This window comes from Topomyia yanbarensis, chromosome 3 (assembly GCF_030247195.1).
Source record: "Topomyia yanbarensis strain Yona2022 chromosome 3, ASM3024719v1, whole genome shotgun sequence".
Classification (NCBI taxonomy): domain Eukaryota; kingdom Metazoa; phylum Arthropoda; class Insecta; order Diptera; family Culicidae; genus Topomyia; species Topomyia yanbarensis.
Window position 1 is genome coordinate 3,002,347 of NC_080672.1, and position 26,777 is coordinate 3,029,123.

A 26,777-nucleotide genomic window follows, 5' to 3' on the forward strand; every position below is an offset into this window, starting at 1 on the left:
GCACTGCTCTGTGATAACCGAAAACCGCCATCTTGGTTTTGAAAATGGCGTCAAAAATCAATTTCTGTCTTCTATTGACCACTCCCTTTCGAATGACACCCATATTGATGATGCTTTTCACTGTTTTGTGGTAACCGGAAATCGCCATTTTGCTTTTCAAAATGGCGTCATTTATCAATTTCCGGCTTTTGCTGACCGTTCGCATTCAAATAACACCCATATTGATGGTGGTTTTCACTGTTTTGTGGTAACCGAAAGCCGCCATCTTGGTTTTCAAAATGGCGTCAAATGTCCATCCGTACGGAACCGGTGCCAGAATGGCCTTCAGGGAGCTGTAGAACCGTATGATTGGAAGAACTTCGCATTTCGTATAAAGCTATGAACCCAAATCGCTGGAATGATAGAAAAATGTATACATTTTCTTAGGTTCTCCCGGAACAGTTCTCCAGTGGCCAAGATTGGTCCAATTCATGTCTATTGTGAAGGATCAATGGGAAATAGTCATATGTAGCACATTTCAAAATACAATTACTTAAATTTATGGGATGTTTCTTCAAAACTCGTCCGTCACCCCACTGGGATGCCGGATACACTCCAAGGGAATTCGGATTAATTCCGAAACCGGTCCACGGATTTGAACGCTACTCGGTATATGGAAACTGGACTAAATTCCAGATCTTTTAAAGCCGGTTCCATCCAATTCGGTCAAAAATTGACGAAATGAGAGCAAAATTTAAACAAAATTTTCAGAAAAATTTTAACTTGGTACTGTAAAGGTTAACAACAGCCTTTTTTTCTTTTTTGCTCAGTTAATCTACCCCAAGTTACATGTTTTCCGTAAGCCGGAAATATGTTTTTTCTGTTCTTTCGACTGAGAAACACACTTTTTGCGGTGAAATAAAAATTTGGGCAGTAAAGGGTTCTATCTTCCATCTAATGGAACATCGGCACTATGATTTCGTTCGTTCGCAAAAAGTTATCGTCATGCATCGCCCTGACTCTTCTTTCCTATCGTCAAAAATAAATTCTTATTCTCCTTCTCGTTAATTACGCAATAAAAATCTGTCCAAAACAGCTCATCATCGTACAGATTATGTTAAATTCGGCCAACTAAGCCAGATGATGGCTGTTTATAACGAGAAATTGTGAAATTATTGACCAAAACATGATCCGAGCACATTTGAAACAATATTAAATCTCTTTGCGATATTTTAGTGTAAAAATCAAAATATTCGTGTAATGTATTCTACGATTAATTGACGAATAAATAAATTGATAAAAAGAATAAAAATTACGGTTGCCCTTGCTCTTCTGACAATGCACACAAGATACACGCAATTGTTTTTGTCGTTTACTTTGCGCTGGCTCGCGCAGAAGCAGAAAGCATTTGAGGCAGTTGAACATCGTATGAAATCTGTTTTTTACTCATTTAGGAAAACAATAAACACTAAGCTTTATAATTGACATATATTGTTCTGAATAGTTGATGCATTATTGCTTGCTTGAGGACAGCACAATCTTCAACGTCCAGGCAAGTTTAAGCTGGAGCCGATCAATCTCATTTTTGGGCGGAAATTCCACCTGAATACCCTTATCTGTTGGTTTCCACTGAAAAAAAAAAATATTGTCACACATCGAACGTTAAACCGAATTTACCCGAATATTGCTTACCCTTAAACTGGTGTTAAACCCTAGCATTGAAATCTGCACAACATTTGCATACATTTCACCGAAGGCTCCCAATTGCACATTATTAGATTTATAAGGGTAGTTCAGCACCATAGCGTAGACGTTGCTAAAACCTACTTCACTCTCGTAAGCTGATGAACTCTTCGTAGTATACCAAACATCCGATGTCAGTGTGTCGTTCTGATACACCCACGGTTTAGACTTGTAAATTGCTTCCCCATTAGTTTTAAGCCACCTAAAAAGTATACTTATCGATGCAACAGTAGATTAAAACCAATCACTTCACCTTACCTGCCCATATCAGTCAAACGCTCGGCAAATATCGGATCAATCGTCCCGTACTTGGTAGGACCCACATTGATAAGAATATTACCCCCGCAACTCACAGTACTAGCAATCTCAGCAATCAATTCCGAAGAGCTCATAAAATCTTCCAACTTCGCATTCTGACGGTGGCCCCAGCTCATCTTATCGATTGTCATGGCATTCTCCCATTTGTGCGTCTGAAGAACCCCTATCGAATGCATTCAGTGTCAATCAAATGCAAAAAATAGAAATTATTAGATAACACTCGTACCCGGATTGTAACGATCGGAGCAAGTGTAAAAGTCTCCATGCAAACACAGCGTCCCAATTCCCCAGCGATCGTTCGTCACCACGGTATCCCTGACGGGTGATTCGTTGTACAGCCAGGTGAAGAATTCCTTTGCCTTCCAATAGCCATCCGGTGCCTCCCAATCGCCGTCACTCCAAAGAACCTCCGGTTTGTACGAATTGATCAGTTCCTTCAACTCTGGCCATACCTTGCTGTCAACGTAGTCATGCTTGAGAAAAGCGTGCAACTTATCGTCGTGATAGAGCCGATTGAACCATTCAAATAATGAGTAGTAAACGCCAAAGGTGAGATTTGAGTTCTTTCGAATAGCAGTCGAAAGTTCGCCGATAATATCCCGGTGTGGTCCTACGTCCACTGAATTCCAACTGTAGGTGTACTTTGAAGGCCAAAGAGTGTACCCCTCATGATGTTTACTGGTTAACACTACGTACCGAGCTCCGGATTGGGCAAACAGTTCAGCCCATTCGGTGGCGTTGAATAATTCCGCAGTGAAATCCCGTGCAAAATCTTGATAGGTGAAGTCCGGCTTGTAGTTATTGGCCATATAGTTTACGTAGGCGTCGTACTTATAACCTAAAGAAAATCGTTTTACTTTAATTGAAATACAGGATGAGTTTTGTCACCTTTCCAATTGATCCAAAACCACTCGGATCCATAGCTAGGCACCGCGTAGACTCCCCAATGAATGAAAATACCAATTTTCGCATCGTCATACCACTTCGGAAGAGGTCGCGAATCCAAACTAGCCCATGTCGGTTCATATTTGTCTACTTTCTTCTCCTTCGTTAAGCGATTATTACGCCTCACAGAACTACCGATAGTCAACTGAATCCATATCACTAGAAAAAATAACAAATGTCTCAAACGCACCGCCATTTCTGCGTTGATTGAGCGCTGGACAATGACTGATAACTGAACTGGATGACACCGAGGATGGAACTGTACTGAAGATTGATTCTGTGTGCAGTCGCGCTTGAGATTGATCTGTTGAAGGCAATTCTGGAAGATTACTGGGGTGGATCTCTCATTCAATGCGAAATGCATGCTGAAGAGGAACTCTTGAACTGGATTGTCTAATTTTCAACGTATTGTATTGACATTAAATTAAAAGAATTTCAAAGTAATAATTTTAAAAAATTGATGACTAAAAAGTGTAATTATTGCAATCTATTATTGTTGTATAAACAAGAAGTTACGGAATGAGTATTTTTTCAACACGAGTTTTACAGATTTATCATGCTATATAAATACGACGAGAACAAAAAGAATCGAGCTTTGCAATTTTTTTGGAATTACAAAAAATATTCTATCATTAGTAACTATGTGCATTAACCAATCAGAATATTCCAGATTCCTGAAGGTTATCCATGCCTACAACCAAAACTTTTTGATCCAAGTAGGCTTTGAAATGACTGTTTTAATTTTTCTAGCTTCCACCAGAATATGTCCATACTAGGAAACCTCAGGAATTATTCCGGATGAGTGATTTCAAATTAGTTTCGTCTAATGACATTATTATTTTGCATAAAAGTACATTCCAATACAATTATGCTTTTTCAATCATATCATTCCAAAACAGGTATTCCTAATTCAATAGAGATACGAAAATTTTAAAAAGCGCTCGTGGGATGCCTCTCTTTAAAATTTTCCTCTTCAAACATCCATATTACCCAATTGGAGATACCCAAGAATATCCTTAATTATAGTAGGAAAGACTGAGGAGACTTGATCCCTGGGGAGTCTTGATCCCATCATCGTAACGCAAAGTCGGATTAGAAAACATTAATCGAATATACTAGAAAGTTGCGCAGTTTTATCTAAATATACAAAAAAATTGAAAATGTTCAACAAAATTTTAACCGATATAAAAAGAAGAACAGAACATACGAAAATTTATTTTCTAAATTTTCGAACTTTCATAGAATTGATAAAATGGAAAACTACAATCGGGCGCTCCAATTATAGCACTAGCATCTGAGCCAATGCCTTGAGCAAAGATAACAGATGCTGTTTTAACCTAAGGCTTCAAATGGGTAGGGTGATAATAGAAACAGGGCAAAAATAGACTCATTACATTCAACCAATTTCATAGCCCAAAAAATGAGACGAATTTTATTATTTTTATATTTATTAAGGTTTTAACCACTAAGAAGATGCTGAAACAAATTATTACGATACAATCATACACGTCATGTTTGGTCATGCCATATCACACGACATGCGGAGAAAAAGCAGAAAGAGGTAATACGTGTTCGTTCTGTGATCAGACTGCACATTACGTGCATAGGAACTGTTAATCACAACTTATCTACGGCCATCCAATACGACACACAGTCAGTATTACAATCATCTGGACCAAAAACTGTTCATAGAGTTGTGATTGCAGTTCAGGCAATAATCACAACTGCAAAAGCTGCACCCAGTATCTTCAAATCGACAGACAATACTACTTGCGAAGAAACTGATACCGAAGATGGCGGATTCACACTTCTGACCCGTAAGTTGAAAACATAAGGAAGAATATCTGATCACGACCACCATGCCAGCATTAACGATGTTGAAATCGGCACCGAGAGTGAAGTGAATGACCCCAAGATAGAGTAGGCAAAGAAGTACAAGTTTTTTCGGAGGCAAAAGAATAGTTTACACGATTAGAACTTTGCAATTTGTCAATGGAATTTACTTGTTAAGTGCCAACCAATTCAGAAACGTCTGTCTTGAATATTGTTAACAATTTTAGTTTATGTACTATACTCAAGCAACGTATTGTGTTGCGAAAAAATGTTTACAACTAATAATATAACCAACTCGCGTGTAATAATCCAACTACGGTGAACATACTCTCAACTGTTTCATCACCAAAAAAGTCTCAAGGCGAAGTCTACTTGCAATAAGTCATGGGAACGTAGAACGTACGCTGTATTTTGCAAATCTATTCTGCAACCTAGTTTCAAATCGAGTTCAATTATGTTTGGAAAATGTTTGGTGTTGGAATAATACGATGTTATTTTGGCAAGAAAATATTGAACATTTAACCCATTCATGCCCATGTTGTTTGTGGACAACAACGTTTTTAAACAGCTATAACTTTTGATTGAGGCAAGACTTCCTCACAAAAACAAGTAAGGCTAATAAATGTGACTATTGGCTTTCATTTAAGTATTAACAGTTGCAAGGATCAGCTCTAGAACTGAAGTTATTGCAATTAGTTTGATTGAATTCCGATGGAGCAGTGCTGCCAGGGACAGTTTACGTTGATAACGGAAAATGAATTTTTCATATAACTTCGTTATGATGCAATATTAGTGAAAATTGATAAAACTTATCAATTTAGACTATTTTTGGCTACGTTTTCCAAGCAATTGGACTATTGTGAATATTCTAGGAGGATTGTAGTGAGCATTGGAAGGTAAAAATTGAGCAGCTTCTAGCACTGCAAGAGAAGCGCCTACCTTTATGAAAAACCTATTTTAATCCACCTAGCGGTGCAATTGTGCCTTTCTCAATCATGAATCACGAGAATGTGTGCGTTTTTGTTGCTTTCATCGGAGTATCGGTTTGAATCACAATTTGCTATGTGATCGCACGCCACAACCTGTAACTCCGGAACCGGAAGTCGGATCGGGATGAAATTAAATAGTCATTTACGGGGACGCAATACCTTTCATTTGAGGCCAAGTTTAGTCGAATCGGTCTAGCCATCTCCGAGAAACCGATGTGACTGTTATTCTGAATTTAGATACTTCCGCCGGGGCTTCCGGAACCGATGATGGTGGCCAATGTGGCCAAATAGACTTTGAATGGATGTTAGTGACCTAATACTACAAATCGAAGCAGTTGTGGTCATATTTTGGAAAAATTTTCACCTTTATACATTCATTGCAGAATTTATTAAAATCGACATTTTCTGCGTGTTCGTACTCATGACCCTGTAATTCCGGAACCGGAAGTCGGATCCATTAGAAATTCAATAGCAGGCTATGGGAACGTTGCACCTTTCATTTGAGACTAAGTTTGTCAAAATCGGTTCAGCCATCTCTGAGAAAAATGAGTGACATTTTGGTCACATACACACACATACGCACATACACACATATATACATACACACACAGACATTTGCCGAACTCGACGAACTGAATCGAATGGTATATGTCACTCGGCCCTCCGGGCCTCCGTTAAAAAGTCGGTTTTCAGAGCAATTGCAATACCTTTCTATTGAGAAAGGCAAAAAGTTTTTTTCCAGTTTCTTGATCCCACCGTTTTCAAGACAAAATAGTTTTGAAACCCTACGTGCACTAAAAAAAAGTTGGGCATGAAAGGGTTAAAAGCAAGTATATGAGTCATTCCACGCGAAGTGATCAAGGCACGTGTAATCGACCTCCATTGATTTGAACCAAATTTGGAGGAATTGTTTATTTAGGGCCAATACATAGAAACCCGAATTTTTGTGTCAATTTAACCACCCCTCGGGTCATTGGAGCACCCCCCGTTTCAGCAATTTGCCAAAAGCCTTGGTTTCCTTTTGATCATATCTCCGGGTCTTTTTACTCTAGAATCAAACCGCAAGATGGCTTTTGAAGAAAATTGTTCAAGGAGTCTAGAAAAATATTAATTTTTGGTGTCAGTGCTGCCAACTAGGCAATTTTTTCAGCTAGGGGGTGCTCCCATGACCCAAGGGGAGGTTCAATTGACACAAAAATTTGTGTTTTTATATATTGGTCCTAAATGAACAATTCCTCTAAATTTGGTTCAAATCCGTGGAGGTCGATTTCAAGTTTGCATCTTTTTTGATCACTTCGCGTGGAATGAAGATTAATCTCTTCTATACTTAAATTTCACCATCGCATCTAGATTGATTATATTTTATAAAATCAGAAATAAATTAAAACTAAATAAATAGATGAAGCACACCAATCAAATGATGCAATTTTCGATTGCACCTAACAAAATGCAATTCGAATATAACACAACAATTTATGAAAGCATCATGGCTGCCTTCTCGTTGTGGCTGATTCGTTGGCAGAAGAAAAACAACCAATAAAAATACATCGGCGTCTGGTGTCTGGTGTAGAGGGCAAAAATAATCGACTAAATATAGATTTCAATCTATCGGCTACAATTTTCGATAAACTGATACCGATAACAATACAGTGTGAACAATACGCTCTAAGCTACTTCTACCCAAATTTTCAAGAGAATATACTCACTGGGTCATTTTCTACAGCGTTTTTTCCGTTATGCAATTTGATGTGGGACACCCTTTAATAGCATTTTTCTCGAAACAGCATTTTCAATTTTTTTTCAAATTGGCGAACACGATATCTCAAAAACTAATCAATGAATTAACTTGATTTTTTACGAGGATGTCCAATATGTGTAGCCTGTCGATGAACCACAGAAAACTGAATAGAAAAAATTTCTCCCTATTATTTTGAATAAAGATGAGCGAATTTTACAGTAAAATTTGAGATTTTTCGGTTTTTTTGAAGCCATTTTCCGAAACTCGATTTTTTTTCTACTGTTTGTGGTTCATCGACTATCTACAAGTCTAAGCTTTACAAAACTTATCGATTTTCTCATATCAGATAATTATATCAAGAGTTATCGTGTTCGCCGCGGCGCTCCTCAACTTGAAAATGGTTGGACGTCTGCTCTTGGAACGCTCGTATATGTGGCTCTGTGTGACCGAAAATATTTTTTCCCGTACAAAATGAATGAATAAAGCAATCCTAATATTACACAAAAGATCTATTGTTGCCTTTCCTTCAAAAACGTAAAACAAAATATATTTCTTTTTGAGCACTTTACATCAGACGCTCCCCTAAAGTATCGGCAAGTATTTCAGAAGTTTGCAAGTATTTTGTTCTTTATATGATACTTATTGCAAACAACTACTGACAGCTGAGAAATTCCACGAAGATCCGTCCGAAAATCTCTAAAATCGTGACCGACCATCTTAGATTCCGATGAAACTTTACAGGCTTCACTGGCATGCTAGACTAACCATTTTCCACAGCCAATAAGATTATTTTGACTCAAGAGCAATTTTTCAAAAGGGCGTAAACGTTTCTACGTGCATTAATTTCAGTTTTTTTATTCGATTGCTCTATTTTATACAGCAAAACTATCTGAGAATGAGTTAAAGGGAATAAATACTTCTTCACGAAAAAATATACGCTGAATAAAATATAACTTGTCACAAATACAAAAATTTATGTTTAAAATTTAAATTGCAAAAAAACCTATTTTTTTAATTTTTTATATTTTGTCAACGAAAACCTAAGGAGAAAAGAAACATTTTGAATGTGATTGCAGGATGGAGAACTTATCGTTAAAAAAGTTTTTCTAACAATAACTTTATACATATTTTGCCCTTCTCATATAGAAAGCTTATGCAATCACTCGGAACATGACCAACATAATCCCGACTTTTTTTGGGTTATGCGATGAGGGATCGCCCCCCCCCCCCTTCTCCAAACATTACACAACACCCTTCCCTAAACACCCCCCCTCAAGTCCCCCCCCCCCCATCAAAGCTCTACAACAGATGTCCCTCAAACAACCACCTCATTCACCCTCTTCAGACCCACCCCTCTCTCATCCCAGTCACCTTCAACCAGCAGGCATACCAAGATAGGCTGGGGGGTGGTTCAGTTGTGGGTTATTCATCCCCTTCAGACACACACCCCCCTCATGATAAAATAAGTTAGCCGAAAGACGACATTGAGTTAATGCTGATTAAGCTAATTAAATATTAAATATTTTTGTTTCCAGCTGGGGCGGATCCAGAATAAAATTTCCTATTGGGTTTGAAATTTCGATTTTGAAATGAACACATTACATAATACGCAATAACCGCATTTATTAAAAACCAATGAAAATTTTGGTTTGAAATGATTTTGAGGTTGAAACTACTTTAAAATTGAAACTAATTTAAAAAAATTTTAACAAGTTGAAAATTTTCAGCGGGGCTCTGATCCCCGGACCCTCCTCCTGGGTCCGCCTCTGGTTTCAAGTGTTTCTGCGTCGACACATAGCATCTCAAGTTCGTGGCTGTCGTGGCTCCATTGTATGTATGTGAATATTCAATATACATTTTCACCATCATATTGAGCATGACCAGCCATGAATTCATAGTTTAGGCAAATGAGAAAGGCACAATTGCACGACTAGGTGGATTAAAGCAGGTTTTTAAATTTCATACTAATTGACACGCAAAACTATAATTTTATTACAGAATATAATTCTAAGTCTCATTTTAAATCAAAATGCATTTAATAAAAATCTTCCAAAATGCGAATTAATTCGCGTAATTATGCCCTTTTTAAATGTTATTCGCGTTACCCCATCATAAAATGTCATAATTATTTATGTTCGTTCCTTCGCGTTTTTCATGGTCATTGCCAAGTAATTCACTATTATAATCTTCGCCAGGTTACCTGTTGTCTCGGCCCAACCGGAGGTTTAAACCACCATAAATATTGGTGCAATAATAATGCAACTTGGGACACGAGAAACGATGAGTAAATTCGGCTATCATGAGGCATTTCTATTGGTAGACCTTCGCCCAATCTCAACATAGTGCTCCCTTGAGCACTTTATAGGTTGGTGCATTAATACGTTCAATACCAACTTTTTTGCTTTATTTTTTTCGGTGAAAAAAATCAATAAACCGAATACACAATGTTGGTGATTGTTCCCGATAAAATTAAGATGGTAGCAATTATGCATTCTGTTTTGCAGTTAGTGGCCATACGGAAAGTGCGCGTTCGAATCGGTCTATATAGTGAGGAAAGAGGTCTGTTAGTTTGTCCTTGATGTTAGACAACGCTCAAGCCACGGAACTCCGTGATCTTGTTTACGTTGGAAGTCCATACCCCCGAAAGTAGTATTTTGGAGCGTAGGCGGATGGATGATTCTGGCTTTCTGGATACTGGTGAGATCGTGCTATCTGTGTATACAAACTTTGCGTTTCAACCAAATTCCAGATCGCTCGCATTGATTTTTATTTAACAGTCCGTTTTCAGGTCAGCAAATTATTTGAAAGTAGGCGACATCCAAGTTTTGAGTATTGTATGTTTGCGTTGTATCCTGATCAATTGAATTCCTGGGCGAGTAAAGGCGCTTTAACCTAGGCCTATTAGCCATGACAAGGTGTAAATACCTCTGCTCCATCCCAAAGGCCCAAAGGAGTTACATTAACCATCTTAGCAAAGTCACTCCCAACGATTTATTATATCCCCTCAAACTGAAACGGTCGGTACGGTCGTCCTCGTTGCTTCCTCCTTTAAGATTCAAAACAATTCATTAATTAAATTATTCATTAAATGAACGATTTAATTCCCGTTTAAGTTTGAAACATCTTCAAATCAAACTCTGCACAGTAGGCCTGGTCGCTTTAATATTTGCGACATATGAAAATATGCTTCAAATATTAATGTTGACAAGAAAAACGCTACAGAATAACTTCATCGTTTTCCAGGATGCTTTTCAATACTGGTTGTGTAAGGGTTAGAGTAGAATAGAATAGAATAGAAATATCATACAGTTTGGTCCACTTGCTAGCGGTATGAGCAGCAGACATAGTAAAACTATGAGACATCGAACATTGTTGTTCGTTTTATAAGGAACAGTGTGATGTCTGGACAGAAAACTAAAATTGTGCTGAGCACCAAAAATACATTATAGAGCCAGAAATAGTTTACAAAACAAGATTCTGCGAATCAGTCACACTTTCATGATCCAGTTCATATTGTCACGCAACTCCGTGTTAAAAATCCTATAGTAACCTAAAAAGGCGGAGAGAAATTACGAATATCGTGATAAAACTGATACCCATGAACATGAGTCACATCAATCCACGTATCAAATCCGAAAGTAAGCTTAAGAATAAAGTATCACGACAGCGTGCATAAAAATTACGAAAATCGTGACTAAAATCCTGAAATCATGAACATAAATCACTCTACTCGAGACAAAGCTATCAAAAATCGTGATTGGGATCCTTAAAACTTGAACATGAATCATGATAACGTGAATAGTAATTACGAAAATCGCGACAAAATCCTGAAATCATGAACATGAATCACGCTACTCTACCAGAAAAATCCGATAGTAAACTCAGACTAAAATATCACGGTAATGTGATGAGAAACTACGAAAATCACGATTAAGCTCCTGGAATAATTCACATCGTTTAACTGTCGACTATTTTAGTTGATATTTATACAAACCACGGTATCCTCAAATGAACATGCCACTAAAATTTTCAGTTTCACATTGTATACCTAATCGTCGTAAATTATCACTCTAGAAATTGTATTCTGATCAAAGTTTGAAATCTGTTATACTATGCAATACGAACCCATCCAACTTGAATGCAACCTTGCAAACAACTAAATTGAATTCATTCAAGTATAGATGTCTCCACAATGCTACTTTTAGTGATGCTTAATACCTCTTTCTCTTTCAGAATCCGATCTGATATGGGCACCGTGGAAGAAACATTCCAGCTCGTTTTTGAAACACACCGAACTCGGCGAGTTCATGAAAAATTTATTCTCTCAAAAACATCCGGATGCCCCGAAAGATATCAGCTGGAGCTTCTACGGTGTTCAAGGATTACAAAGTAGCTACGTATGTCCAAACCAAATTATATGATTGCATCGAAACATGATACTAACCATTATCTCTTTGTAGAGTCCCGACGAGAGCTATATGCTGCCAAAGGAACGCGCAAATTTAATCAACCCAAAGCTGATGACAATGCTCGGAGGGCCATGGAGCCTGCGAGCCAACGCCGTTCTCTTGGACTATTTTACCAACACTAATCTGATTGACATGGCCGTTCACACAAATCGTTACAAAACACTCAAGAGCTTAGGCGACGAGGCTGTCGTGTTGGATATTCAGTAGTTAAATGCGACTTTTTGTTTTAAATTATCTTTCAATATCTTAATTCCTGTTTAGTCGAATAATGGAAGTATTACGATGATCATCATTATAAATTAAGCAACTATATAATATTAATGCGGGAATAAAACTCGGAATACATTTTGTTCTAAGCTTCAAATAAGGAATACATTTATAAATTAGAAAGTATACAGCAATTGGCATTCTTGAACTGCGACAATCTAATATATTTAAGTCATATATGTTCATTACAACAACTATATATCAGACGTCACTGTAACTAGATACAACTACCCGTTCTCCGCTGATTGAACAACCAGAACAACCCAACCGCAGTATTTTCCCACAATTTTATTTTTATCCGGCTTCTTCCCATCGATCATGAATATTTCTACATCCACAACCCAGGTAGTAGGCACTGCAAAAACCTCTTACTAATCACAACACACCGTTCGTCTCCACCGGCGCCATGTTGGGAGTGGAGTACCCTTTCACTCGGGTGGTGGCAGCAAGCCATAACAATTCATTATCCATTCATCCGGGTGCCATTTAATGAGCGATCCATACCTACCTACCTACATGAGTCTCGTCGCCCGGTTGGGTTGAACTACGGGAGAGCCCGTCACATCGCCGATATGATGTGTGCTCGCTGTGCAACAAATATAATCGTTTAAGCTGGGATAACCATCCACTGCTTAAGGGTAGGAGGCAAATAAATTGGATTTACCGTTAGATGATTTTTTCCCACTCTAAAGGCCTGCAGCAGGAAAAGTTGTTGGTATTCACTATTTAAGGCTTGCTGCATGCAGCCTTTCGATTGTGGTTATTAATGCATCTGACAGCGATATATCATACATTCATTCATTTATTCGTCCCAACCGACGACTGCATGCTGGGGATTCGTGGTAAGGAGACAGTTCCAATCTCGGCGATGGTATTAGCGAACGGTGATTGTTTGATGTTATGTAAGATCATAAATCAGTGGAGTTTGTTGGTGAATGGCGCTCCGAAGCTGGTTGAACTGCAGATGTTGATGCTGAGCGATCGTGCCTCGCTTAGGGACCCCGTGAATCACGACTAAAATCGGTACAGTTTGGGAAGATTTAAACTTAATACATATCTCGAATATTCCAGGATGTAAACAAGGGTCCTTTCTGGACCTTATTTGCACAATTTGCTTTAATAAAAACAAAGCAACTATATTATTATACAAATCAGGAAGAGAAAAACTCCCTGACTGATCAGTCGCACCTACAACCCTACCCACAGCTTACAATGCGCCTCTGCTGTCGTAGCTCTGGCTCCAGTGTACACGTTCAAACATTACCCTCTAGTACCGTACAGCAGTGGCTTTCGTCGCTTGTATGTGCTAGCAAACAATCGCCATTCAACGATCGACAATGCAACTTCATGAGTCGGCGTCTGTCGCCAGCACTCGATATAAATAGGTGTAGGTACGTATGATAAAGCCATAAACGAATGGAGAACCACATTCCAACCGAGGCCGTCTAGGTTGTACACTTACCTTTATACCGGCTTACAGTCAGCATTAGTCAGGCTTAGAACACGCTCTGAAACGAAATACAAGATAGGGGGTTCTCAGCAGTTTCTAGTTAGTAGAAACTCTAAAGCAGAGGTAGGTCTGATGAAAGGGGTTACACTATACTAAAATACTGCAGCTGAAAATGATTTCGGAGCTGTAATGCGTAAATACAGTCATTGATAATATGCCAATTAGACACGTTTTTGTATTTTCCATTTGAGGTCGTCATACAAGACCATACTGAAAGTATCAAGGGGCGCCAGTTCCGGAAGACAGAATATATACAGTTGAAAAACACGGAGACTTGCTCAACTTCACCCACTTGGAAATGATTATGACGAACTACAAACACATGCAGAATTTACAGATGTTGAACAAACTAATTACTTTTCTGAGTAAAGCTTTGATTTGATACAATTTGCATCTCATTATTTTTGAGCAAATCGAAATTCGTTCGAAAATCGAGAAATTTGCGTTTCGATTTAGTCTCATTAGTATCTGATACTATCTTAGCGCCAAAGAGAGGCCAAAATAAATAAAGAAAAATGTAGGTACAGAAGTGCTGTTTGTTGATGAGAAACATTGAAATGAAAAAAGGTAGCTCGGGCTAGTGAATCAATGCATAGAACGCCATGATTTAATCCAATTTTCTGCCAGGGGCGGGCATAATGTAGTTGGTAAATCGAGCATTCATTGCTAAAATATTACAGAAGTTTCAGATTGTTGGTTGATGATTTAGAGTTTTTAAATGAATATTCCGTCTGAAACAGACAAGTTGATTTTTGTTCAATGAAATAAAATAAATAAAATCAAATATTATTCAAATTATGCTATAGCGCGTGGAAATTTTGTTTCACAACAGGGAACCATTCGTTTGCTAGCCTACTTCATCTTGGGGGAACATTCACTTCTCTATTTTCATCCTTTACGTCAGTATCATCATCGATAGATTTCTTATTCTGCATTGTTTCCTGCACTTACAGGTCACAAGTGCAATCCCGACCGTCATTTGTATTAGCTTCCTCGCTGGTGGGGCTGCTTATTTGGGGGTGCTGGACGCAGACTTGTTGTTGTCATTATGACCTGACAAGCTGCCACAACTTTGACAACCATTTCTATATCAGATGATGACATTCAATGCTGGCTTTTGGATTTGTGTACAACCGGTTTTGATGCATTCTCCTCAGTATCTTCCGCACAAGGTATGCCGCCTTAATACAACATGAGCATAAACTAATCTGGCCTCTATAGATGATTAGCCTGGTTTAGGTAATTTTTGTTACGCGTGTGTTGAATGGTATTGTCAGGTAGAGAGGAATGCGTTTTTTGACACCCCTCTTTACTACATAAACGCTGTTGGGAATTCCCGAGAAGAAGTTTCTCCAAGTATCAGGTGTAACATGGTTCGGGTCCGTACACAAATGCTTTTTCAGCTATTTTCGACTCCTTTCTACCCCCTCGTAGCATTTTGTCACAAAATTCTAACCTCCCCCTTGTAAATAACGTAGCACTTCTAAAAAAAACCACCCCCCCCCCCCCTACAACGCGGTCGGGAAGGAAAAAAATAAACATTTTTACAATTCCTTTGCATACATGCCCATACAAAATTTTAGACGGATTTTATCAACATTTTTATTTTAACAGCAAATTGCGTACAAAATAAGCCCATTTCATGACAAATATAATGTTCATAGTTTTTTTTTAATTTTACATGTCATGAAGCATCAAGAGAAGTTCTTTCAGTTCACAATCCTGCAGCTGACAATGATTCCAAGAAGTATACGATTGACTAAATTACCAAATTTAGTTTTGTTGATCCCGAAAGCGAAGAGAAAATTTAATTCAATTAACAAACTAAGTGTACTAGTTAGAAAAATTAGCTAAGTAATGTAGCAAGTTAAATCCGCATTAAAAATCTCTTCGTTTTTTGCTAGCAATTGCCAAAATCAAAAAACTTACCGCATGAAAAACCGCGTGAAAAGTAATTTGTGTGAATTATCATTTATTTTTCTTAGGAATGGAGAAATCTTAAATTGTTTTCTCTAATCAATGGGTTTTGAAGCCCGCTAAAAAATTAAACTTAATTGACCCTACCGTCCCCCTCGTCACACTTCATCACAAATTTGGTATGCCCCCCCCAGCCGCCAAAAATGCAACGTCATTTATGCATGGCCCCTTGTTATTCCTATTATTTCGTTTATTTGACACGGTTCATAGCGGTAGCTTTACGGAGCCGTGGATCTTTGATTTGTTTACAATTTAAAAAGATTCAAATTAAAACAAATATTGTTGGTTATTCGTGGGATCTCGTTCACGCAACTATTTATTGAGCGCGGATACCATCTTTCGCGGCGGGGAAACATTTTTCTGCTCGCCTACTGCGTCGTGGGGGTCACTTAATTCTCCCTTGTCTTTCACGTCAAGGTCGTCATTTTGTTATTGACTTCTTAACCGATGTTGCTTACAGTTGATTTTGGAGTGCTGGATGCTACTTTTGCGTTTGTGATTTTAGCCTGACCAGCTGCCACAAATATGGTAACCGTTTGTGATTCAGGTAATAATATTGAAAACTCTGTTTCGGGTTGGTTTTCCGTAGATGCGTTGGTAATCGGTTGAGAAGTATTCTCGTCTGCATCTTCCGCGCGAGGTGTGCTGACCAATTACACGTACTTCGACGTACGAGTTTGCCATTCACGTGTACCGTGAGTTTTGAGTTTTATTGTCAAGTAGGAGGGAACAGGTATTTCGACCCACAACTTTACCACAAGAAAACCGTTACTAATTGGGAAGGAATTTCCCTAAATATCTGGGGTAATAGATTCAACTTTTCCATATTGCGACATGCATTTTTCAGTTAACTCAGGAGGGGTACGCTGTGGTAGGTCATGTAGCCTTATCTCTATATAGTCATTTTCTTTATGCATGGGAATCTTAGCCTTGTCACTTTCTACTAAGTGTATACAATACTGCATTGCGAATATAATGATACTGCAGATAGATGACCTCTGTAAGCCTAAGCTCCATATTCACCTTCAAAATGTATTCCACTTCACGAAAACTCGGTCGTATTGTACAAAATTTAAAGTCAACGAGGGTCAGAGACGAGCCTTTTCGCCCACTTTTCTTAAGATGGTAAGAATAAATTTGTCCTCAACACTATATAAACTAGATCGAGAAGATATTCACTTGGCTCGATTGTGGATCTGACTCAGGTAGACATAGAAAGTAGACTGTGAATCCCGTATATCCATCCAAGAAATCGTGGTAGGGAATTACTCTTGTTTGCAGAAAATATATTTTTATAACAAACAAGATGTACAACATACTGTTTCAAATAAAAATTGAATTAACAGTATTTTTCTTGAAACTGCTTCTTCAACTGATTGAGGATCCCAGGATGATCTAATAAATGGTGCTGGTATGCTGTTCTGAATTCCTAAAATCAATAAAATTTGGTTGTCCCCATTATTTCATAAATATTTGTTGGATGTAGCCAGAAAAATATAGGATTACATAACATTTTTCTGCATGCTGGCTCGTTGTGGATTTCGATTGGTGTGTAGTAGTTGTTAAGCCAACCGACAAAACCTAAACATCTTGTATCTTGCAAACCTTATCCATCCGGGGCAACCGTTAAGTACTGCTTTGTGTTCTTACTTTTTTGTTTTGTGTTAATCGGCATGTTTTTATCCATAGCTACTTTTCCTTAGTTGCTGTCCAACATTCGCGATACATCTGACATGCTCAGGTCTGCTGCAAATATCGTTACCCGTTGAGACATGAACCGATCCGGAGGAGTCGACCAAAAGGATTTACATCTGTTTACAGCCCCCTTCACCGGGCTTCTTATCCTTCTTGGTGCTAGTCGTTCCTATTTATCTGCTAGCTGGTGCTGAGAACTTCTCGGCGGCGGTATTTCACCCGGCGATACCCATTTTCGCGATCCATTTCGCTGTCACTCCAACGGAATAATCATCGGTAGTAAAATTTCTCTAGACAACGACAACCCGATTTTCTCCAACTTCGTGTTTTTTCCTCCTTAGCTGCCGTTGCTAGCCCGCTGACCGACATCTGCTGTCTGCTCACTACTGTTGCTAATATCGAAGCTTGTCGAAACGTAAACCGATCCTTCAGAGAAGCCGTCCAACTTGACATAAATCCCTTTCCAGCCAGCCTCGCAAAGTTTCGTCCTTGGTTTCTTCATTGACTTGTTTCTAGAGTGACCGAACTCAAATGACATTTTATTTGTCAAAACGGTTTGCAGTATATTTTTTTCCTGAACAGGAAGTTAATGAAATTTTAAAAGTAATTCAAAACCTTCATGAGGGGGGAGGGGGGTTTGAACCCCCCCCCCCCTTGCACACTGGCCTGATTGCCACCATTGCATACTTATAAATTTCGAGAAGTTTGATGTCCTAATCTATAGTGTTTGAATTAATTCAATTTTGTTAGATGACTGCGCTCACCAACCCGATTTTACGGTATTTAACCCATTCATACACATGTTGTTTGTGGACAACGTTTTCAAACAGCTATAACTTTTGATTGAGGCAAGAATTGCTCACAAAAATAAGTAAGGCTAATAAATGGGACTATTGCCTTTCATTTGAATACTAACAGTTACAATGATCAGCTCTAGTACTGAAGTTATTACAATTAGTCTGATGGGATTCCGATGGAGCAGTGCTGCCAGGGACAGTTTACGTTGACGACGGAAAAAGATTTTTTCATATATCTTCGTTATGTTGCAATATTATTCAAAACTGATAATACTTATCAATTTAGACTATCTTTGGCTACGTTCCACGCAATTGGACTATTGTAAATATTCTAAGAGAATTTTATTGAGCATTGGAAGGAAAAAATGGAGCAGCTTCTAGCACTGCAGGGGAATCACCTACATCTATGAAAAATGGATTTTCGTGTTTCTTGACCTCACCGTTTTCAAGCAAAAATAGTTTTGAAACCGTACATGCACTAGAAAAAAGTTGGGCATGAAAGGGTTAAACTCCGATATAAAAAGAAATAAGGGGACCTTCTTCTGGATTCGGCGGAAAATCAAAGCAATGTTTGAGATTTTTTTGTGGAAAAATGAAAAGACATACGAACTTCTGCTCAGAGTTCCACGAAATAATGACTATCACTTTTCTTCAAAATGTACGTAAAACTTCGGTCACAAATCAAAACGATCGTCTTTAAATTCCGAGAAGTCGACTGACGGATCAAATGTCGATGGGTCCACTGGCTTCGGTATCTTCAGTAATACTATCACCGCTTCATTCAAGCTCAATGATCCTGCTTCAGTTTACGTCGCAGAGTTAGCTGCAATTCAGTACACCCTTGGGATCATCGACACTCTGCCCACAGATCACTACTTCATTGTTTCGGACAGCCTCAGCTCTATCGAGGCTCTTCGTGCGGTGAAGCCCAAAAAGCAATTCCCGCATTTTCTGGGGAAGATACAGGAATCCTTGTGTACGTTATCTGAAAAATCTTATCAGATTACCTTTGTTTGGGTCCCCTCTCATTGCTCTATCCCGGGCTATGAAAAGGCCGACTCATTAGCAAAGGTGGACGCATTAAATGGTGACATATACGAAAGACCAATCTGCTTCAACGAATTTTTTAGTATTTGTCGTCAGAGGACGCTCAACAGTTAGCAAACCTCGTGGAGCAATGGGGAACTTGGACGATGGCTACATTCGATTATCCCAAATGGATCAACGAAGCCTTGGTTCAGGGGGATGGATATGGGTCGGGATTTTATTCGTGTAATGTCCCGACTTATGTCCAATCACTACACCATGGATGCGCATTTGCGGCGTATTGGGCTTGCGGAAAGTAGTCTGTGCGCTTGTGACGAGAGCTATCACGACATCGAGCACGTTGTCTGGGTATGCCCCGGGTATTGTGACGCCAGGTCTCAGTTAAAGGATTCCCTTCGGGCCCGAGGTAGACCACCCAATGTACCAGTTCGAGATATGCTGGCAACTCGTGATTTCCCCTATATGTCCCTTATTTATACTTTCATAAAAACGATAAATATCCCAATTTAGCCCCTCTCTTTTTATTTCTCGATTTTAGAGTTTCCTCCTGCCTTGTGGAACCGATCAGCTCAAGAGTGCCACTATGTAACCGCCGTGCGTCGCCCTTACCACTACGCCATAGAAGGAAACTGAAGCGAGAGCGACTCGAGGTCCGATGACTTTTGAAGGATTCCCCGCGGGTCCGTTGAATACCATCCGCCAATCCGGTACTCGACGACTTACTAGACTGAGGCGCAAATTTGTTTCGCTGATCCCCCCCCCCCCTTTTGAGCGAAAGTTGCAAGTTTTGCTCTTCTTTCCCTGTCACCATATGCCTTCTCTCCCCTGTCCTTGATACAACTGCTGCTACACTGATGCGGAAATAAGCCACCCTCTGAATATCTTGACCAAGCATAAGTTTTCGTTAAAAAAATCAAATTAGTATTCTGTATTCCTAGTTTTAAGATAGCTATAATTTTTACTCTTTATTGAAACTCTTGTCCTCCATCTTGTAAATAGAATTGTATCCCTAGTTTTAAGATATCTGTGAAATTTCTCATAAATATTTGTTCCCCCTTTTGTGTACTAAACTATATTGTTAGTTTTAAGATAACTGTAAAATATTTCGTAAAATACTATTACTCCCCCTCTTGTATATCAAACTGAATCCCTTGTTTTAAAATTTTTCATAACAAAATCTTTTGGCCCTCTCTTGTATATTGAATCTTATTTCTAGTCTTAAGATAGCTGTTATCTTTCTTTTCTTTTGTAAAAAAAAATATTTCAACATTGTAACCTCCTAGTTTTAAGATATCCAAAATGTAAAAACAAAAGAATTTGGCACCGCCAAGCTAACGCATTTGTTCCTATCAAATAAACGAAATGAATAAAAAAAAACGATCGTCTTTTTCAGTTGAGAGAACATGAGTACCAACAACAGTGACGAGGGAGAGTGAGAAAAAAATTGACAGCACGCAGACAGCATATTCAAGGGAGAAAACGATGCAAATAGGTCTCTTTCCGTTTTGTTTACCTCGCGCTATTTTGCCTACCTCGCAAATTCAACAAGCTTACTAAATAATCACCTTATATGATTCAATCACCAGCCAGTGTTTATTGACTCTTCGTACTTGCCTTAAACTCGAATTTCAGTAATCATTCATATATTGATAGGCGAACTTGGTAGTAATGCATGTTGCTTTTTGGCCTGGTTTACTGTAAAAATATTTATCAACAGATAGAGCGTATTTTTAACTAACTGAACACATCAGCATGACCAAAAAGCTAACAATATATTTATTTTGATTTGCTTGCATTTTAACCCTGCCTACTGCGATTGGAAATAGCTTAGGTTTTCTATCTTCTCTATGCTCTAGACTGCAATAAACAAAAGCTAGTTTTATGTTATTAGGGAATCCCATAAAATACAGAACGAATAATATATTATTAAATAGTAAATTACACAAACAATTACGCGGCGTGGGCGTATTCTGTTATCAAACATCAAATGGTTTTATGAATGAACATGTGCATGTATCTATCACAACTCTTATCAAAACGGCGACGGAAATTGAAATACAATTTTTCTCAAACAATTTTCGGTTAGCAACCAAACCATTTTTCAATAGGTAATGTATTTGAACAGTAAAATTAAATTCAAGACTTCTCGACAAACTTATTACGGCTTAAAAGCCAACTGTCAAAATTCTCTTTGAAAGGAAATTCCAGACAAACTGTTACTGGTCGAACACGGTTCACAGCAGTTAATAAAAGTGAAAACTTTTCTCTTATGTTTACTACCAACATCTGTGATTGGCGAGTAACGATTTGGCCGGAATTTCCTTTCAATGAGAACTTTGACAGTTGGCTTTTAAGCCTTAATCATATGTTTGTCGAGACTTGCATCGTGCTGAATTTAAATCTTGTCTTGTCAGGCTTAATGACAATAATTTTCGAAACTGACTCTCATCGATAAGTTTCAGTCAAAATGAGTGAGCAAAAGAACAAAAAGACAGAAATTTTTTTCGCAAGGGCACTCATGTAGTATGATGATTGACACCACATGTTGCTGTCTCAGTGTGAGAACTTACACAGAAAGAGAGTCGAATATGAGTGCTTGCGATAGTGTAAGAAGGTTTACTTTTTACAATTACCGAATGCAACACTGCAGTTCTGCTTTTGATCTTTTATTCGTTATTTTCGTTAATCAGAAAATGATTTTTTTTCGAAAATCCAAAATGGCGGCTTCAAAATGACACTATGCATTCCTTTCCCTAAGGAGAAATATTGGGTAAACACCAGAATTTCTCTCAAAGGCGAAAGGGCACAAATCCTAACTTAACAAAGTCATGGGTCAATTTTCGCCCTAGGCAGAAATTTTAGATTTTCGAAGAAAATAATCATTTTCTAATTATCGATAAATAACGAATAAAAATTCAAAAGCAGAAGTTCTTCGTTTTTCCACAAAAAAAATCTCAAATATTGCTTGATTTTCCGTCGAATCCAGGGGAAGTTCTCTTTACACAGCATTTTTTGGGAATATTACAGGATTTTAGCTTTAGTTTACAAAATCAATTCAGCCACCTCCGGGAATAGGTTATTACCATTTTGAAACATTGAATCAGGAACAGATTCCGATTAGTAAACCAAGAAGTGGTTTTTGGTTCCAGTAGTTCTCTAGTTGTGAAAATTAAAAATGCACATGCACATCCGTGGAGGAAAATTTAGTGTATCGTACAATCTCTATAAATCTACTGTAGGACATTCACGTTAGTTCATCTTGCAAACCGTGTTTACTGGTTTAGGGTCATAATCGCCAAGATTTGTTGTACAGACAATTCTTTCAAATCACAAGATATGAAATTATAAATCAAGTACATTTAAATACCATCGGCAAGTGGATTATCCTTCCTTTCGAACTGCCACATGAAACCTTCCTTTGGCATATGTATGCTTCATGCTGCGTTTTGCTCTTTATCCGAACCATTTTTCTTCGCGTCCCAATTGATCTTTTATTGCTCGCCATAAATCTTCCTGGCTTCAAATGTCTCACCTATTGGCAAGCCAGGCCCGGCCAGGCCAAGCCAGGAGGCTATCGTTAATTTGGCTTAGAATCTACTCTCCACACCAGTATGCTGTGTAGCCGATGCAAAATCGCGCACACCTTCTAGGATAATTGCATGTTGGGTGCTATGGCAAAAGCCACTCACGATCTCACCGCCGCATTGGGTCGCATGTAATAATTCCACTTTACTGCAGCGCCAGCGAGCAAACGTAATTGAACTGCCGCGCCGACTCGATCGAATGGGGTGGGAGAAACCGTGAGAAACAGTTATTTGAACTAAGAATTTTTCAACTACTCCCAGCTTCAATACTGTTCTATCTGCTGAGATGTCAAGGGGTGCAGGGAGTCATTACCTTAGCCCTGCGGGGGTAATTTGAATATTTGTGTTTCTAGACCGGATGCTGGCAGCAGCTTGTTTGCTCAATATGAAATATCGTTGAATTTGAGCGTTTTATGTCGATTAGTGCAATCGTTCTCTACAATCAATCTTTGCTAGTTGCTATAGCTTTTTTGTTGTTGTAAAGCAATACAAGGAAATTGAAACAGCTCACATTCCTGATAGTTTCATCGCGAGGAATTTTTCTTTATTTCTTCATCTCGCAAAACAATAATTATCTCCGCGAGAGGCATTGATTACAACGCCCGCCGCCAGTCGCAGACTCCGAGGAGTGCACGTAACTCGCAAGACCCGGAGACTTTGGATCGATGGATGGATGACTCATGGCCGGTGCATGCTGTCGCAGTCGCCGCACAAAGTCAAGCGGATTTATTCACTTATTAGTAGAAAAGCGGCAATAGTACATCGATAGTGGTAGCATGCACTTATCTATACCCGCGGGTAGTAAGTACCTGTACACGTTGGTCGTGATTGCTGCCGGTGCAAACAGCATTCTTGGCATAGTTTTTACTATTAGACCACGACTCCTCAACCCAGCAACGAACGACACTTGGATAATGATACGTCGTCGGTGTTGGTCCAAAAATTGCAATATACCATGCGACGAACAGTCGGGTAGAATGGAATTTTTTTTTTCTGAGACCGCATTCATCGGAAGGACGTTTGGAGGTTGATGATGTTTACACTTCGAATGGATAGGTAATTAGCGCTACGTTTTTGCTACGACGGTCTATAATAAAAGTGAGGGCATATTGTTATTGATTGTGAATGATAGGGCAGGGCAGATAAGCATTTCCTCAAAACAACTTCATCCACCTGGTGTTTGTTGATTTTCGAGACTCGTGCAGTGTGGTTAATTTAAGTTTAAGAAAATTTGGATGCCAGTTATCATTAGAACGAAATCATCTGCAACCATGAAAGAGAATTACGTTTTCGATTCACAGAGAAAAGCATTTTCCGGATCCATTCGTTCCTATAATCTTCACAATTGAGTGTGTCCATTGCAAAGAACGATAGGCTTTTGATGCCACATGAGCAGATCGCTTGCCACACCAACATCAGTAATCATATTCTTTTGAGGTGATCAATCTAATACCTCTTCCCCTAGCACAGTATTGGGAAACTAACGACCAGGAAGTGAACTGATAAGGGAGCTTGGATAGCTTTGATAAGGTTGACGGATTTTTTCACCCCTTAGACATACGACCTGCATCAGTCTATCTTCCCATCTTGTCCTGTACACAAGCTAAAAATCGCACTGCTGTACACTGGTCGCAAACCCAAAAAGACAGTCAAAAGTATTTACTAGCTCTAGTTGACGTTTTCGTGCGTAGGTGTCTTCAGCAAAGTTTCTTGAAACGTAATAGCGCATTAAATCAATTTTTGCCCTTACTTTTTAAGAGTGATACTTTATACACTGAAAATAAAAATTCTTAAATCTTATGAAAATGATCGTGCCATGCACGAGTTCATTCGTCGTTTTCTGCAACGAAGCATTGCATTGTAAATAGTAGGTATTGAAAAAATGACCGCTTGATGAACGAAAGTCCGTAAATTTTACATTTTTTGAATTTAGTATGCTTTTAGAATTAAATGAATTAAAAATTTGTTATTTTTAGCATTTTCGTAAATTTACTTATTAAAGTAAATAATAAACATCAACATTATTACCATCGAAATAATGCATCTCAGAAAATTCAACAATTCTTTCTTTGACTCCGTTCAATTATCGGTTTTAATTTTGAAGCAAAATCAGTTTTTTCACCTCGCTTCATATGCAAAAATAATGACTTCGAACCCATTACATTGGTGGTGGGGTCATGCTGCGTTAACTATTGAATTTGCAGCGAAATGAAAAGCGATAGGGTTAAAGTGTCAAACAACAAGTTATAGAGAATGTTAAGGGACATCAAATGAACAATAGTAACGATAAATTTAGTTGAATAATAATTAGAATAATTACAAAACTCTCCAAAAATGCTAATTTTGAGATTTTTACTAGTAAAAAGTTATTCAGTACACTTAACTAAAGGACATTTGCACATACATCGAAAGGAAATTTTCTCAGCTCAGCAGCAGCATAGATTTTAGATTAGAGTATTTTAATCACTTGCAAGTCGATTACAGGAAAAGTATAGTAATGAAATTACAAATAAACGAGCAGAGATAGGAATATGATATTGAAGAACAAATTATGAATCGTCCTAAAACCCAACTTTTGGATAATAGATATTGCTATAATAATAATTCATTATTTTGAGTAAATTAACAAAATCTCATCAAAAACGCCATCTTTTAACCACTTTACAACTTAAAGGTAATTAAAACTAATTAACTGAAAGATATGAGAATACCATTCAATAGAAAATTTTCTCACCTTTCCAAGGATTTAAAATACGAAGTATACTTTTCAAGTTAGGGGTATTTTAAGATTAATAAGTTTTTTATACAAAAAGTTCAATAACTCTGTAACAGTTGAGATATGATAGTATGTGCCGGTTGATGCCAATCGAGCTGACATTTCTTTAGACTGAACAAACTAATGTATTTGTTTGATTAGTGTTTATTTGACCAACTAGGAAACGAATCCACTGGATCTTTAATGCGTGTGGGAAATACGCATGGTCTTGTCTGAGTGAATGACTTTTGAACTATGTATGAGGATAGAGAATTAACAATTCGCAAGACCAATTCCAATCCAATTACCAATTTGCGGCAATCATTTCAGCACGAGGAACCTATTTTTTGGGTCATATTTAATGCTTTACTTTTAGCCCATTAACTCATCAGTCGATTATACTGAGCTAAGAATAAGTACGTAGTATTCGGAAACGGGAGGTGTTTGATTCGTGCATGATGTTAATATCGTTTAGGAACGCAGCATTTATATTTTTTTTTCTTTTTCGCGTCTTCATTGTAGTATCAGAACGTTTACTCGAACGAGGTGGAAAATTTCAAGTTACGTTCTGCCACCCTGTTAGGAGGAAGAGATATGACGAATTGTGACATAAATGGGAGGGTGCTCCGTCATGTGCTTTGACGCAATCGGTCGTTTTACGCACGATTGCGCCATGTATATAGGAAATTCCATAGAACACGAACACTTTTGCGAGTAGCGGAATAAAAGTGCTACTACAAAATGAAGGAAAAACTAAAAGAATTTGATTCGTATTAGACCAAGGGGCAAAATAATGTGGTAATATGACAGATAGTTAATTAGTATTGGGTAATCTTTGCGTGACATAATTTTTGAATGTTACACCATACCACTTTTAAACTCATTGTTTACGGTCCATTTTACATTGTCGACAACACTCCCGACAGCCGGCTGTACGGAGGTCAAGTTGATTTCGATGAAACAATCTCGATAAACGATTAGGCAGAGTTTAAACGCCTAGAAGATTTACGTATCCTACAGTCGATAAACTATTCAAACATGCACGAAAATATATTCAATCCTGACTAACAACCCACCCACTACCCAATCCATGGTACTTATGGAAGTGTCACTGAGTCGGGGCCTTCCGTT

The 26,777-nt window shown here is 38.3% G+C and overlaps 2 protein-coding genes across 2 annotated transcripts in view; one reads left to right on the forward strand and one right to left on the reverse strand.

Moving 5' to 3' along the window:
• Positions 1 to 12,407, forward strand: part of LOC131689204 (uncharacterized) — a 29,077-nt gene extending 16,670 nt beyond the window's left edge. The window contains exons 2-3 of the mRNA XM_058974133.1: positions 11,779 to 11,942; positions 12,006 to 12,407. Coding sequence (XP_058830116.1) covers positions 11,779 to 11,942; positions 12,006 to 12,221 — 380 coding nt within the window. The 3' untranslated portion in view covers positions 12,222 to 12,407. The remainder of the gene's footprint in view (positions 1 to 11,778; positions 11,943 to 12,005) is intronic.
• LOC131689203 (putative alpha-L-fucosidase) lies at positions 1,449 to 3,255 on the reverse strand. The gene is made up of 5 exons (XM_058974132.1): positions 2,929 to 3,255; positions 2,267 to 2,878; positions 1,981 to 2,203; positions 1,672 to 1,924; positions 1,449 to 1,608 (listed from the first exon to the last, which is right to left on the reverse strand). Exons 1-5 carry the CDS (start codon positions 3,179 to 3,181, stop codon positions 1,492 to 1,494), a joined length of 1,458 nt encoding a protein of 485 aa, XP_058830115.1. The 5' UTR covers positions 3,182 to 3,255; the 3' UTR covers positions 1,449 to 1,491.
• Positions 12,408 to 26,777: the final 14,370 nt, after the last annotated feature.